The sequence below is a fragment of the Eulemur rufifrons genome, chromosome 29 (genome assembly GCF_041146395.1).
Source record: "Eulemur rufifrons isolate Redbay chromosome 29, OSU_ERuf_1, whole genome shotgun sequence".
NCBI lineage: Eukaryota > Metazoa > Chordata > Mammalia > Primates > Lemuridae > Eulemur > Eulemur rufifrons.
Window position 1 is genome coordinate 73,854,499 of NC_091011.1, and position 16,940 is coordinate 73,871,438.

A 16,940-nucleotide genomic window follows, 5' to 3' on the forward strand; every position below is an offset into this window, starting at 1 on the left:
GTAGATGTTATCAATGAGGGAGGTCATTTGTGAGCCAGGAAATGACTGTTGGCTTTGCAGGGCAGCCTGCCTATCAGGGACTGGAAATACTCTAAAAGCAGCCTCACTCCCTAGGCAGATGCTTGATTTAAAAACAAAGAAAACAAAAACCTTTAAAAACAGCTCTGACTTATAACAATGAGATGTTAGCTGGTTTCTGAGAACACTTAGAGGAAGTTAAAAACTGCACTAGTGCCATTTTACAACTGAATTAATAAATCTGGACCCTGACATCTCCTTCCAAAATTGTCTTGGAGTATTCGTCTTTTCCAGAGATAACACTATGGAGGCATGATAATGATGGGTGTTATCAGCAGTTTTGTTTTATAGTTTTTGGAAAGGTGCCTGTAGATCTTTCATATTTTTGTAATTCTGAGATGGGAAATGGAACATGCACATCCTGTTTTCCCTAGAACTATGCCCTATGACCTCTCTGTTTCAGACCTTGGCTAGCCTAGTCAGGGAGCTCTGGTTTCTCTGTGACAAGGAAAGAAATAATTTTAATCATAAAAAAAAAAAAAACCACTAAGGAATTTTAGAGATTTCTTTTCAGAAATAGGTGGAGGCCAAGTTAATATTTATGGTTCCTGAGTACATGTGTGTTAACTACTAGCTCCTTTTACATATGAAGATTTAACTTATTATTTCCATTACCAGTGGTATTGCTAATCATGTGATGGGGTACTTTTCTAGATGGGCATCTAGGAATACCCATGTTACACCGTCATTCTTTCCTCTAAAGGAAATTAGATAGTAAACTGAAAAAAGCCAGTGCTAGATAACTCCTTTCTGTGTCTCAGTTTTCTCACTTGTAAAGTATGTGTAGTAATTGTTTCTACCCCACAGTGTTGTTGGAAGTACTGCATAAATCAATACACATCAGACATCAATAGCTAAGTTTCTTTCCTGCCTGCCTATTTTTTGAGGGGAAAATGATGTAATAATGTTCAAGAACATGACCTCTAAAGCTAGATTCTCTGTATTCAAATTCTCTTCCCAGCACTAACTGGAAGGGTGACCTTGGGCAAGTTATTGAGCCTTTCTATGTCTCTAAAAAATAAAATAATCATATCCAGTGGGATATTGTATGGAATAAATGAGTTAATACAAATACTTAAATAATACTTGGTCCATGATAAGTGCTCAAGAACTATTAGCTGTTAAAATTATTCCTACTTCTTATTTATTAGTAGTGACGTTGGCCTCCAAATCCTAATGCAGTGTTCTAAAGAGCAAGACTAGATCACAGCTGTTCTTTTCCCCATGCTAGGAGAACCTAAGAAGCTACCATCCAAATTGGCCACTTTGCCTGTTTTTTCCTAAATACAAATCTGACTTCTCAGCTCTTATAACTCTAATGTCAACCTTCTGGACACGGAAGAAATAGGTAAAGAAAGACACAAAGAATGTTTGCCCCAATGCATAGAAAGAAACTTTCCTAGGCCATATACAACTTTGGTAATAGCCTTGACACAGGCTTATATGGAAAATCAAGTGCAAAGAGAGAGTGTGAACTAGAAGGAGATGAGGACAGGTGCTCCTAGCAGCAGATCTTGGGCCACGTTTACACTCCAACTGAAATGAAGAGACATAAGAAAAAGAGATGAGCACAGGCAGCTCTTTATTTTTCTGGGCTCTGAAAGGAAGAAACTCTAAGACGCTAGGCTTCAGCCCTTGCCAACTTTAACATAACCAATAAATGTCCCTGGAGTTGAAGTGACCTTCCCCAACTTTGTAAAAGAGAATGCCAAATCTAGATATCAAAGGATATGTGTGGACGTCCCTCTAGGACAAACTGACCAAATACTAATTTGCCAGAAGTCATCTAAACAAAATCAATTTATTTAATGAACAAGTCTAATTCATTGAAAAGCTAAAATATGGTACATCAATTTGCCAAATGAACACTTCATAGAAACCTGGCACACCAGTATTTTATTCCAGGTCTAGAACTGTTTGCTGCTACCAGAGGCAGAGCCCAGGCAGTTTGGGCCAGGTTGGGAGTGAGGGACCATGGCAAACTGGAAACATGGTGGGAAGTGGCTCTAGCCAGTTGCTGCCTTGCAGGAGATGGACCCAGTGTTACCAGAGCTTCCAACTTTTCAAACAAAGGCTGAAATCTGGATGTTTGTGTGAATTGTGCTGACATTTGAATTTTGGAAAATAGTTAAAATTAAAACAAAAACAAAACAAACACTGTGCAGTCCAAATGGACCCCATCTGAGGGCTTGACTTACCTGTACGCTTCTAGTTTGCAGTCTCTGCTGTAGACCTTGGGCATTTGCCTGCTAAACGTGCATGCTTTCAGCTGTGGAATGTGGCCCCAAAGCCCCAAAATACATAGTAATTTGTGATCTTGCTGAGGTACAAATTTGTATCTCAAATGCTCTAAGGCTAACTTCTGAATGTGATTTACTTAGCTAGCGAAAGTGCTTTGTTCTCTGCCCAATATCCACATTTCAATGTGGTTTTAACCAAATTTGAATACCCAGTACCTCTCTTGAAACAAAGCTTTTTCTTTACACAAGGGCCTTAAGAGGCAGGGTAAGGGGTTGACTTCTAATGTTAAAGATAGAAATGAAGAGAAGGTGAAAAGTTCTAAATATTTAACTAGGAAAAAGAGGTTTGGGACTGTTGAAGTGGAATTCAGTGAGGGTAACAATAGGAGTTTTGAATGAAAACAATCAGCATTTTCAAACCACGGAAGCAAAAATTAGGGAAGAAGCACATGAAGAGATCACTTGAAATTTCAGTTATACTTTACTTTATTTTAAGGGAAAATTTGTGAGCTATAGAATATTTTTGAATTAATAATTTTTAATTTAAAATATTAAATATCTCTGAATAATGAAGGGTCACTCTTATGAATGCCAAGAAACTATGTAATGCTTTGTAAGTTATCCTAATTTCTTTTTAATGTTTTGAACCTTGAAATATATTGCTGAAGGCAGTGACTGTCTGCTCTTTTTTGCTATTTACTTTCATATTTCTAGTACAATGTTCTGTTCATACGAGGTTCTTAATAAACCAAATGCTTTGCATTATTTAAACATGTCTTCCAGTTTTAAACATTTATGGCTTAAATATATATTTCTTTTAACAACTCTAGAAATTATGTGTGTGCCTTGGGTAGTGAGGAGGGGCATGCCTTAGACTTAGAGGAATATAAATGTGTTCTGTTTTTAAGTTCCAAACACTATAGTCCATTATTTGAAATCCCTCTCTCTTCGCATATCCTTATCTTCTTAAAATATTTAGTTGGGAATCTTATGACAAGAGGTTTCTTCTAGGGTTTTATGATTTCCTGAACTAGAAATAATAAAGAATAAAAACAGTCTTTGTGTTTCCCTTTGAATAGAAATGAAAAGCTTTTGGATGAAAAAGCCAGGTGCACATTTAAAATAAAGTATTGGAATCATCATTTAGTAGTTTTAGCTATAGGAATTGGGGTTTCAAGTTTTTTCAAAGTGAGGATATGTGTAGCAGGGTAGATCTTCCAAGCCAAAGCCTGATGGCCATTCCATGGATGAGATTTCTGTTGTCCCCAAATCACCTGCTTCATTTCTCCTTTGCACCTTTGAACTATTGTCCATCTTGCAGCATCTTCGGACACATCAAGCAAACAGAGAACCTCTAAGACAAGAGCTTGAGTTAATTGTCTGGATCCCTTTGTGTGGCAGAAAGGTTTCCCTTCCAGCAACAGATCAATTAAAAACAGAGGAACCAATAGACCAGATGGCACAGGGCTTGTCAAATTAAAAAGGAATTGATTGGTGGAGAGTGAAATTTCATTCCTAATTGTCAGAGACCCCTCTTCCTTATTGATCATTTTTTTTAAAAAGCCTTTCTTTGGAAACATGATGCTTCTCAAGTGAGAAATTCTTCTGGGAAATTTGAAAAGAGTGGGGTTTGGAGAAGTTTGTTATTTACTAGCTTTTTAGAAGCCACTATGTATAATGCAAGAGATGACTGGTGAGGTCTGGCATAGTTACTCACAAATACATTTGTCTCAGGATTGATCAACAAAAGAGGCAATATGTACAGAAATTACTTAATTGTTTTGTAAATTGGATTTCCATCTAAAGGGGGGAAATTTCTGAAGTAATGCCAACTCTTTTAGATATTACCCAGGGATTCTTTTCTGGTTATTTTTGAGATACCTATTTCTATGTCATCTCTCAACAAAATCCTAGCAAACCAAATTCAGTTGCTTATCAAAAAAATAATCCATTATGACCAAGTGGGCTTCATCCTAGAGATGCAGGGATGGTTCAACATATGCAAATCTATAAATGTAATTCACCACATAAATAGAAGCAAAAACAAAGACCATATGATCCTATCAATAGATGCAGAAAAAGCATTCTATAAAATTCAGCACTCTTGTATAATAAGAACGCTTAACAAAATAGGCATAGATGGGACTTACCTAACAATGATATAAGCCATCTATGACAAACCCACAGCCAACATCATACTGTACGGGGAAAAATTAAAAGCATTCCTGCTTAGAACTGAAACCAGACAAGGTTGCCCACTGTCACCACTTCTATTCAACATAGTGCTGGAAGTCCTAGCCAGAGCAATCACACAAGAGAAGGAAATCAAGGGCATCCAAATGGGGGCAGAAGAAGTCAAACTATCTCTCTTTGCTGATGATATGATCTTATATCTAGAAAACCCCAAAGATTCTGCCATGAGACTCCTGGAATTGATAAACAAATTCAGCAAAGTTTCAGGTTATAAAATCAATGTACAGAAATCAGTAGCATTCCTGTACACCAACAACAGACAAACTGAGAACCAAATCAAAGGCTCAATACCCTTCACAATAGCAACAAAGAAAATAAAATATCTAGGAATGTATTTAACTAAGGAGGTAAAAGACATCTAGAGGGAGAACTACGAAACACTGAGGAAGGAAATAGCAGAGGACATAAACAGATGAAAAATGATAATACTCATGGGTCGGCAGAGTCAACGTTGTTAAAATGTCTATTCTAACCAAAGTGATCTACAGCTTCAATGCAATCCCTATTAAAATACCAACATCATTTTTCACAGATCTAGAAAAAATAATGCTACGCTTCATATGGAATCAGAGAAGACCCTGTATAGCAAAAGCAAATCTTAAGCAAAAAGAACAAACTGGGAGGCATCAATTTACCAGACTTCAAGCTATACTACAAGGCTATAGTAACTAAAATAGTGTGTTACTGGCACAAGAACAGAGACATAGCCTAATGGAACAGAACTGAGAACCCAGATATAAAACCATCCTCATATAGCCATCTGATCTTTGACAAAGCAGACAAAAACACACAGTGGGGAAAAGAATCCTTATTCAATAAATGGTGCTGGGAAAATTGGATAGCCACATGTAGAAGACTGAAACAGGATCCACACCTTTTACCTCTCACAAAAATCAACTTACGGTGGATAACAGACTTATACCTAAGGCATGCAACTATAAGAATTCTAGAAGAAAATGTTGGAAATACTCTTCTAGACATTGGCCTAGGCAAAGAATTTATGAATAAGACCCCAAAGGCAATCATAGTAACAACAAAAACAAATAAATGGGACCTGATCAAATTAAAAAGCTTCTTCACAGCCAAGGAAACTATCATGAGAGCAAGAAGACAACCTACAGAATGGGAGAAAATATTCACATGTTACACATCCGATAAAGGATTGATAACTACAATCTATATAGAACTCAGGAAAATCAGCAAGAAAAAAAATCAAACAACCCTATCAAAAAGTGGGCAAAGGAGATGAATAGAAAGTTTTCAAAAGAAGATAGACTAATGGCCAAGAAACATATGAAAAAATGTTCAACATCTCTAATCATCAGGGAAATGCAAATCTAAACCACAATGAGATATCACTTATCTCCAGTGAGAATGGCCTTTATCAAACAGTCCCAAAACAATAAATGTTGGCATGGATATGGAGAGATAGGAACACTCATACACTGCTGGTGGGACTAGTACTACAACCTCTGTGGAAAGTAATGTGGAGATACCTCAAAGAGATACAAATAGAACTACCACTTGATCCAGCAATCCCATTACTGGGCATCTACCCAAAGGAAAGAAAGACATTCTATAAAAAAAGACATCTGCACCCGAATGTTCATAGCAGCACAATTCACTATTGCAAAGATGTAGAAACAACCCAAGTTCCCATCAATACATGAGTGGATTAATAAAATGTGGTATGTATATACCATGGAGTTCTACTCGGCCACAAAAAACAATGGTGTCTACTACCTCTTGTATTATTCTGCATAGAGCTGGAGTCCATTGTACTAAGTGAAATATCACAAGAATGGAAAAACAAGCACCATATGTACTCACCATCAAATTGGTATTAACTGATCAACACTTATGTGCACATATAGTAGTAACATTCATTGAGTGTTGGACAGGTGGAATGGGGTAAGAGGGGATGGGTATATACACACGTTATGGGTGCGGTGAGCACCGTCTGGGGGATGGACACGCTTGAAGCTCTGACTCGGGTGGGTCAAAGGCAATATATGTAACCTAAACATTTGTAGCCCCATAATATGCTGAAATAAATAAATAAATAAATAAAATAAAAACCTTGAGAAGGGGAAAAAAATTGAAGCTCATTATTTGTTTTTTTTTTACCTCCATGAGGTAATGTGTTTACCATCCTATCAGGGTCTATTTATTCATTCATCCATTCATTCATTCAACAAATATTTTCAAAGCACCAATTATATGCAAGGCATGTTGATAAATATATATACATAGATCAAAGACAATAAGGGAAAATAAACCCATGTGTACACACAAATGTTAATTTTAAAATGTTCAGATATTATGCAAGAATGTACTCCTCTGAGATTATTTTGGCAAGTTACTATGATTTATGTAATTTGGTAAGAGCTTTGTCCTTGGTGAAATAGCTGAAATATCATTTGCATTGGTCTGTGTTATACTCTGTATTTTGAACTCTACTGTCTATAACTAGATCACAAATTCCTTTTACACAAAACTTGTCTTTTTTATTTTCATTGAATTTTCCTTTCTGCCTAGCACAATTTTTTCTTTGCAAGAAATCTTATAACAGTATATTTTATCTATAGATCTATGAAAAATAGTAGGAATAACCAAGCCCAGAACAAAATATTCTGTTTTGACTTCTTATCATTATTTGATTGCACAACTTTCTCCTATCTTAAAAGATTTTATAACCTTCTTTCTTCCAAATCTACAAATAAGACTTTATAAACTTATAAAATTAGAGACTCAAAGTATTTTAATTTCAGTTTTTTAAAGAAATTTTATATCTTCAGATAATTGAATTTTCTATAGAATACAGTACTAAGTATAATTTTCTAATTTAGCCTAAGCCTACTAAATTTAAAAAGTTGAATTTTAGTTACTTTGAATATTGACTTTTTCTTTTAAATATATTCAGAATCAATGTTAATTGTGTTTTAAAATTTAAATAGTTGCATTCTTTAACCTGAAAAACTAAATAGTTCCTTTAAAATATCTGATAAAAATTTATTTTTCAATGTTTTGCTTTAAGGTGATTTGGGTCCCTGGGATCTGCTCATTTGCTTGTCTTCTGGGAAAGCCGATGGAAAACCCTGCATATCCAAGGAGGACATATGCCAGTTAAGTTTACATCAAAAGGTAAATACTCTTAACGTGTGTGCAGATTTTATCAACCCTATGGATATGAACACTGGCATTTCTTGGTCCACAGATGTTTTAAAAAGTCTTGAAAAATTAGAACCATTATATCTTTGGAAAAAGTTCCAACTAGACATGCCTTATACACTTTACCATAAAATGATCACTATTTTCTGTTTGAGAGGATCTCCCTCAGCTTCCGCTGCTGCCGACGCTGATGTTTAACTCAATAGGATCCAACTTTATCTAGAAGTCTGTGGCCTATGAAGTATTGCTTACCCTGGCCACTCATTCATCCAAAGTAGTAAAGTATTTTCTAGATGACTGTTCTGACTTTTTCTAACTTAAGTGGGTATCTCACATTACAATAAAATTTATATAGTTTCTTATTAACTTTTAAAATTGACATTTAGTATTTACTGTGTATATTGTGTGAACTTTTGCAAATGCTTGTAAAAAAGTTAACTAAAGATGTCTACCTTATACTTGTCACTATGCAGGGCAATTTATATATTGTTGATACCTGGAACAAGTCTGTGAGAAGAGTACAAAACCAATAGCTAGTTTTCAGCCCCTAACTGGAACTGGAGTAGCGTACCCTGATCACTTGATCTTTCTACAACTGACAGTCTAGATAACTCCCCTCTAACTCTTTACTCCCTTGGTATTTGGGCTGAGCACACTCTTTTGGGTCCCTGTACATTTTTGGCCATTCTTCTTCTGCTTTCTTCCACCTTTTCTCTGCCCATTTTTTGAATGCCTCTGTTCCCTAATACCAGTCCCAAAATTTCAACAACCATTTGTAGTTGATGATTCTACAGTCCACATAGAAAGTTCAGAGCACCTTCCCAGGCTTCAGGCTTGCATATGCAACAGGCTGAGGAACATTTCCACCTGGACGTCCCACAGACATCTCAAATTCAACCTGACGAAAAATGACTCATTCTTTTCCCCAGTAAGTTTGAATTTGCTTCTGCTCTTGTGTTCAGAAGCTCCAGAGCTTCTGTTCTGTTAGTGATAGGCAGGATCAACCAGTCATCTCCTAAGATAAAATTCTGGCCTTCACCCTTGACCCCTTCTTCTTTGTCATCTACATTCTATCAGTTATCCCTACTAAGGAATTTAACCCCTAAATTTTTCTTAAATCTGTGATCTCTGCACTTACTACTTTTTTTTTTTTTTGGTCAGATAATCACCATCTCTTACCTGGATTATTGTTAAATCCTCCTCACTGGTGTCTCTGAAGCAACTGTTTTGCTCCTGAAATCCATCCCGTCCACAGTTACCAAATGAAAAAGATCAAATGATGAACTAATCTTGTTAATCCTAAACTTTAAATCTTGAATGGCTTCCCATCAACTCTAGGATAAAGTCTACAGTATTTGCTTTGTATTAGCCTTGCAGCCGGAAACAAATGCCATACTCAAAAAGGTGTCACTGAAGAGAAACTAATAAAGGAGCTATTTACAGAGGGTTTGGCTGGGTGAAAGAAACAAAAAGGCCCAGTGAGGCACCCCAGGACCAGAAGCATCATAAAATTTTTACCACCTCAGGTCTTAAGAGAGGTATGTAGAAGGAACTATGTAGCCAGAACCTAATGAGAACTGGTGCCAAGAAAGAGATGTCATGGGAAGGAGCTATAAACGTAGGGGAACGCAGCCTTTGCCAAATCGTGGGCCAGCAGAGAGGGAGCCTTGGGAATAAGCTCCCAAAGTCTACTTCCACCCTCCAGTCTCTTACCAGTGCCTCCTGTTCGTCAAAGGACAAGAGAGTCTCTGTGATGCCACCCATAAAAGTCAGCCTCAGAGCAGGGAGGGGCGATCTGGAGGGGCAAATGGTAAAAATTTAGCATAATCAGCTATTCAAGACTGTCTGTGAGTGGCTTCTGCCCAGCAGCACCTTTCTCTCTTCTCTTCCTAGCTGGGTGCCATGCTACAAGTGATATATTAAACTGCTTATTATTCCCCCTTTAGTCTTTATTTTTATTGTCTGCCTAGAACGTCCTTTCTCAGTCCTCTCTACCTCAGTGATTTTTAATCATGAGACATTCTGTCTCCCCTAGTGGTATTTGGCAATGTCTAGGGACATTTTTGGCTTTGTCACTATTAGGGGGTAAGGTTAGTACTACCATCTATAGGCTGAAGCCAGGGATGCTGCTAAATATCATGTAATGCCCACAACAAAGAATTATGTGGCCCAGCATGTAAATAGTGGGGCAAAGCTGAGAAACGTTGATGTACTCCCTTGGCTCAAAGTCAGCACCTTAGGTCTGTTAGACTCAGCACCACGGTCGCCTGCTGAAGGCAGGACTTCTTTGCCTCTCTCCACCTAGGTACTCCCATAAGTCCTCACGCATACCTCTGATTTTGTACTTGCCATCTTGTTTATTCCTTTCCTTGGCATCTGCAAATGCAAGGCAGGCTTCGTCAGCTAATGATGACAAACCACATTGGCTTTAGTATTGACATTTGTTGAGCAATACAGGTTTCCCTCAAAAGCTTTTCCACCTATTTCCCCAAAAAGTATCTCCCCATGTACTTAGAGATAGTGTTTTCTTATGTGCTGCTCCACACTACTGTGGCTGCCACTTCCTGGCCTGTGGTAGTTATGTTCCCTGTCTGGAGTGCCACCCACAGCTGCAGAATTCTTGAGGTGCTCAAAGTCTTTGCATTCCATCAGTTCTATCTGAACTGGAACCCGATTTAGTTCAGCACAGAGCAGGGACAATATTCCTCTACTCAATTCAGTTTTTCACTCTGTTTCCTGGGTCCCAAAACATATATGGTTTACAACATGGGGAGCACAAAGTCACGCAGGAAAACTCTTCCTGTGACTCTTATGTCCCTCTCTGCTTAAGGCTTTGTGGTAAACTCTTGCTCCACCATTCACTAGCTGAAGGATTTTGGTCACGTTATTTAATCTCTGTAGCCTTCAGTATCTTTTCCTGAAATAAGAAGGCATTAGACACTGGACAGTCTCCAGGACACTTGCTAAGCTTTAAATGTGCGTGAGAGTCACGGGAGACGAGCGGGATGTGATGGGATGAGAACAGAGCCGATCAGCCAGTGATGGCAGCGGAGAAGGCAAGAAGAGGGGTGCATGTGAAATAAAGAGAGAAGGAAATTATAAAGTGCAGGGTCAGTTTTGCGGGGTTTCTCTTTTTTAATTTTTAATTTTGACATAGTTTTAGACTTAGAGAAAAGTTGCAAACGTAGTACAGAGATTTCCCATATATCCTTCACTGAGCTTACTCAAATGTTAACATCTTACATAACCATAGTACATTTATTGAAACAAATTAATATTGATACAAACTATTAATTCAATTATAATCATTATTCAGATTTCATCGTTTTTTAAATGTATGCCCTTTCTCTGTTTCAGAATCTGATCTAGTACCCCTCGTCACATTCAGTTTTCATTCTCCTTAGTTTCCTCCAACCTGACGGTTCCTCAGTCCTTCCTTTCCTTTCATGACCCTGACATTTTTGAAGAGTGCTTGTCATGTATTTTGTAGAATGCCCCTCAGTTTGGATCTGTCTTATTTTTTTCCATAAGGTTATGTATTTTTGGCAAGAATATCATGGAAATGTTATACCTTTCTCAGTGTAAAATATCAGACGATATATTATGTTTGTATCTTGTTATTGGTGATGTTAACCTTGATCACCTGGCTAAGGTGGTTTCTGTTGGGTTTCTCCATTGTAGATCACTATTTTTACCCACATATAATAATTAAAAAAAATCTTGTGAGGCAATACTTTAAGACTGTGCAAATATCCTGTTTCTTTTCAAACTTTTGCCCATTAATTTTAGTATCCAGAGGTGCATCTTTCCCACAATAATTTTTTTTTAGGAGATAGGATCTTGGTCTGTTTTCCAGGCTCGAGTGCAATGGTGCAATCTTAGTTCACTGCAACCTTGAACTCAAGCAATCCTCCTGCCTCAGTCTCCTGAGTACCTGGGACTATAGGAGTGTCCCTATATGCCTGGCTAATTTTTAAATGTTTTTATAGAGACAGTGTCTCACTGTGTTGCTGAGGCTGGTCTCAGACTCCTGGAGCAATCCTTCCACCTTGGCCTTCCAAAGTTCTGGGATTACAGGCATGAGCCACTGTGTCCAGCCAACAATTTTTATTCTCATGTTCTAATGGTGATTTTCTATTCTCTCATTCCTTTTACAATTATTAATTAGAATTCTTCTGTAAGGAAATGCTATAAGTCTTCTCCTATACCCTGATGCTTTTAATTTTCATTTTTACGCATATCATAAAACAAATAAGATTTGCATCATCATTAAGTGGAATATCATCAAGGAGTTTTAATTTAGATTTGCTGACTTTTATATGATGAGCTCTCCAGCTTAACATTAATTTGTTAATAATTCTCCTGCATTTATTTATTTAATAATTTATTTATATCCATATGGACTAATGGATATTTATTATATTCTATGAGTTATAATCCAGTATTATCATTATCAATTTTTTTTCTTTTGCTCACATTCTTCCAAATCCAGTACTACCATTGAGAGCTCTTTCACATTGGCTTCTGTGATCTTTTGACATGTGTTCTTCCTTTCTTGAGTACCTTCCTTACTTTTTTAGCTCCACCAGATGCTCTAAACTCATCTTGTATTTTCCCTGTTCCAGGCTGGAATCAACTATTTCTCCAGCAACCCTCATTCCTTTTCTTAGAGAACGATATTTAAAAACCAAGATCTGAGGACTAGGTCTGCTCCTTGCCATTAGGGTATCATAACATATAGGCCTTCTAAGTGGACAGCACTTGGAAATGTATGTGTGCATACTAACCCATGCGTACACACACATCTGTATTTATTTCTGTATCCACCTATATTACATGTATTAAAAAGTTGATTCACACCATACCTCTGATTGCAATCCAACAGATTTATTATAACCTTCCCCCATTCTTATTACTTCTTTTTCAGACAGTGAGAAAAATATAAATAAATATTATTTATATTGTATTTCCTTATTTGTTCAACCTTCACATACATTAGTTTCAGAATTGTTAACCTATATTCCTGTAAGAAACAAATTTACTAATAAAAGTACAGTTTTGTGTAGGGTCTTTTGTCTTTTCGCCTTATAATGTTCAATCAAAAATACTGTTTTCTGAAGTAGTTAGGGTAGTTGTTTCCTCCCAATTCCCTTCAGTGTGGTCATGTCATTCATTAGTAATACAGTTAGGGTCAATTGCTACAATTTATATTTTATTTGGGTCCCCACTTCCACCCCCAGCACAAATCTGGGTTGGGATTTTTAAATTTGCACAGAGTAAAATTCATTCTTTATGGTTTATGGTTCTATGGGTTTTGACAAATGCATAGAGTCATGTATCCATCCCATAGTCATGACACAGAACAGTCTCATTATCCCCCAATTCACTTGCACTGCACCTTTGAGGTCACTGCCTCTCGTGACCTCTACCCTTAGCAACCGCTGATTTATCTTCTGTTCCTATAGGTTTGTCTTCCAAAATGTCATATAGGTGGAATCATATAATTTGTAGCAGTATGGGTCTAGCATCCTTCATTTTAGGAAATTCATTTAAGATTCACCCACATCATTGTGTGAATCAGTAGTTTATTCCTTTTCACTGCTGAATACTATTCCATTGTATGGATGTGCCATGATGTGTTTACTCTTTCACAAGCTGAAGGACATCTGCATTGGTTTCAGTTTATGGCCATAGTGCATAACAACTGCCATACACATTGGCATACAGGTTTCTGTGTGAACATAATTTTTTCTCTTTTAAGGGTGATTACTGGGGCCTATGGTAAATATATGTTTACCTTTAAGAAACTTTAAAAACTTTTTTAAACTTTAAACTTTTAAAAACTTTTAACTGTAAGAAACTGTCAGATTTTTCTATAAATGTGCCATGTCTGAGTTCCTTTTATTTATACTATAGAAAAGTGTCACATGAGAAACTTCTTGCCTCAGGGTTGCTTTTACACTAAATTTGGACCAACACCATTTATCAAGATGGAGGCCGTAAAAGGCCTGAGAGGCTTTCCTTGCGGGATGTCTCAGCGAATTTATTCTTGGCTTTGTCAACTCATTCAATCATCAGTCTTTTATCCATACATTTATTTATTCATCTATCCCTTTATTCTTTCTACAATTGTTCATTAAGTACCTTTGTTAAGCTCTGTTTTAGACACTAGAAAAATAGCAGTTAACCATATAGACAAAAATATTTGTTCTCAGGGAGTTTAGACATTTGTGGGGAGATTGAGGAAAAAGATTACTACATAGAAATATGATATATTAGAAGGTAAAATGTACTAAGGAAAAAAATAAAATAAGGAGAGAAAATATTGGGGGATTGCATTTTAGATAGATGACTGGGGCAGTTTCCACCAGGAAAGTGACATTTGAGGAAGGCCTGGAAGACAAGGAGCTCCCATGCCGGTGTCTTGGGTAAAGCCACTCACACTCAGGGGAGAAGAACAAGCATGCAATGAAAGGAGTAAGTCTTGCTTGTTTGAGGAACATAAGGAGTCCCATGTGGCTGGAGGACAGAGATGTACCTGGAGCGGGCCTCCGTGATGGAGGCCATGGAGACCCTTGTAAGGACTGTGGCTTTTACTCTTGGTTAAGGTGGGGGGTTATTGGAGGGTTTTAAGCAGAGGGGTGGCATGATTCTTTTGAATTTTTATAGGATTGCTTTGGCTGCTGGGTTAAAATAGGTTACCCAGTGAGCAAGAACCAAAATAGGGAGACCAGTTATTGCAATAAAATAGGCATGAGGTGAAAGTGACTTGGACTAGCAGAGTGGCAGTGGAGGTGGTGAGATGTGGCCAGATCCTGAACCAATTTTGAAGGTATAAATGACAAATTATAATAGTTCACATTTATATAACCCTACTATGTACCAGGCACCATTCTAACTGCTCACATATTTATGTCCATATGACGAAAATGAAGGGCAGAGAGGTTAAGAAACTTGTCTGAGGCCTCATAGCTAATGCTATTACAATAAATAAAGCAACCAAGATTCAAACTCAGGCAGTCTGACTTCAACTTTCTGTTTTCTTAATCATATCAGTAAAACCTTTTGAAATAAATACTTAGGTAATGCACTTAACAGCCTAACCTAATGAGTATTCTTAAAGAATACATACATTCTAAATGATACAAGTAGATAATTATCACTGTGGAGCATGAATAATTTGAAGCTTTATGAACCATGACTTATCTATGCAAACAACATAGATATTCAAAAGAGAAGTTGCTTCAAATTTGCTGGGGATGTTGTAGGATTGTCAATGACCTCAAATGAACAAAAAGAATGCACTGGCTCAAATTAAAATTACTAATCACATTAGAACTTTGTAATTTTAGTGCTTGATGAACATGATTGGAAGATCTGTTATTGAGAATGCATGGCCAGGATTCTCTCTAGTCAGGAGGATAGTAACATGAATTTAAAACTTATTGGTTCATGCAATGCTGAAAGTGAAGTGAGGTCTATTATTTGGGATAACACTAAGTTTAGTAACTGGGGCTGTATCTTACCTCCACCAGACAACAGCTAGTGTTTTAAAACCAGAGGTACTCATTTCTAGTTCTAAATTATTGTAGGAGTTGCAGTCCCTAAAACCAGGATGCTGTGTTTAGCAGTTGAAGCACTGAGAACTACTGAAATGGCTCTTGTTTTAAAACATGCCAGGCCATTTTCAGGTGAATTTGACGGAATGATAATTACACATGAGAGATATGAGGAAAAACAGGGATTTTTTTTCTTTGATGAGCTTGTTCTCCTAATTTCTTGTCAATAATTCTTTTCCTTGTGCATGATACTAAAGTACTTTAGGAGAAAGTCTGATTTTTGATGAAATAAAAGGAATGAATGCTTCTACAGATACGAGGTAAAAGAGCATTTCCCTCAGATACAATGTGATGTGTGTCACTCTCAGTGTTCATGAGTGACCAAAAAACCAATTTTTTTCTCCTAGGTGTTTTCTTACACTTTAAAAATAGTTCAAATTCAAGTGCCTGCTCTCCATAGTGAATTAATGATATCACTGTAGTTTTAGGTTTTTTGATTTATAAACACTTTCTAAATGTTTATAATTAATGTTATATTTTTACTCTTATTAATAGGCTATATCTCCAAAGAAGAATGATTTTTTTAAAATTTTGCTTCTGACAATATGTAATAGTAACAATTTAGATTCAGATTATCACAGATCGGGATTGTGGAAGATGTGTTGAGACTGAAATCTTTCTAAATGCACATTCCCTTTTTCACAATTTGATTTCTTAGACATATCCCAGGATTTAACTATCATTGTAATTGTATATCTATATTCTAATCCTTTCAAGGTATGAAAGGATTTGTATCAAGTAAAAAAAAGCAGTCTATGTATAAATATACACATGTACATACAGATGTGAACTGTATATGAAGCATTCAAACCTAATAAAAGATCATATATATAAAAAATGATAATTTGGATGATAATAATATGTCAATGTAGGTTCATCAGTTGTAACAAATGCCCTGCTCTGGTGAGGGATATTTATGAGGGAGGCTATGCCAGTGTGGGGGCAGTGGGGATATGAGAAATTTCTATACCTTCTGCACAATTTTGCTGTGAACCTTAAACTGCTCTAAGAATAAAGTCCATTAAAAAATAATTAGTGCAATGTTAGGCTGGAGAAGCTCATCATTAAAAGTCAGCAAATCCAAATTAAAACTCCTTTGATGATGTTCCACTTAATAATGATGCAAATCTTATATATTTTATGATATGCATAAAAATAAAAAGCACCAGGGTACAGGAGAAGAATTATTAAGTTTAACAATTAAAAAGTTAAAATCTGTTTAATATAGTTGATTCAACACAGCTGTGTCACTCGTGGCCCTTGAATGTTTTTACTTTGTGCTGAATTACTCAGTTTAACTGCTTAGTTTGGTGCTCAGTTTCAGAGTCAAACAGAGATGATATGTCGGTGCCATGTGTCACCACAATTATATCATTGTGACTCTGTCAATTCTAAACATGCACTTTGGAGGAAAGAACACGGAGAGATGTCATTAGGTGGGGGACAGGAAAATAGAAGGCAGAAGAATAGAACAGTCGCTTCCCTTGGCTTGGCTCTGATTTTTTGAAGCAAGTGCTTTATTTGAATCAGTTCATCTTCCTGGCCCAATGTCTCACATGGAAAGTCGTCTCTCTGGTAT

The 16,940-nt window shown here is 36.7% G+C and overlaps 1 protein-coding gene across 3 annotated transcripts in view; it reads left to right on the forward strand.

Annotated features, from left to right (window-relative positions):
- The window catches only part of CPED1 (cadherin like and PC-esterase domain containing 1), a 263,041-nt gene that overhangs the window by 47,675 nt on the left and 198,426 nt on the right, over positions 1-16,940 (forward strand). For all 3 annotated transcript variants that reach the window (XM_069462606.1, XM_069462603.1, XM_069462605.1), the window contains exon 3: positions 7,609-7,715. In XM_069462606.1, the coding sequence (XP_069318707.1) occupies positions 7,609-7,715 (107 nt within the window). The remainder of the gene's footprint in view (positions 1-7,608; positions 7,716-16,940) is intronic.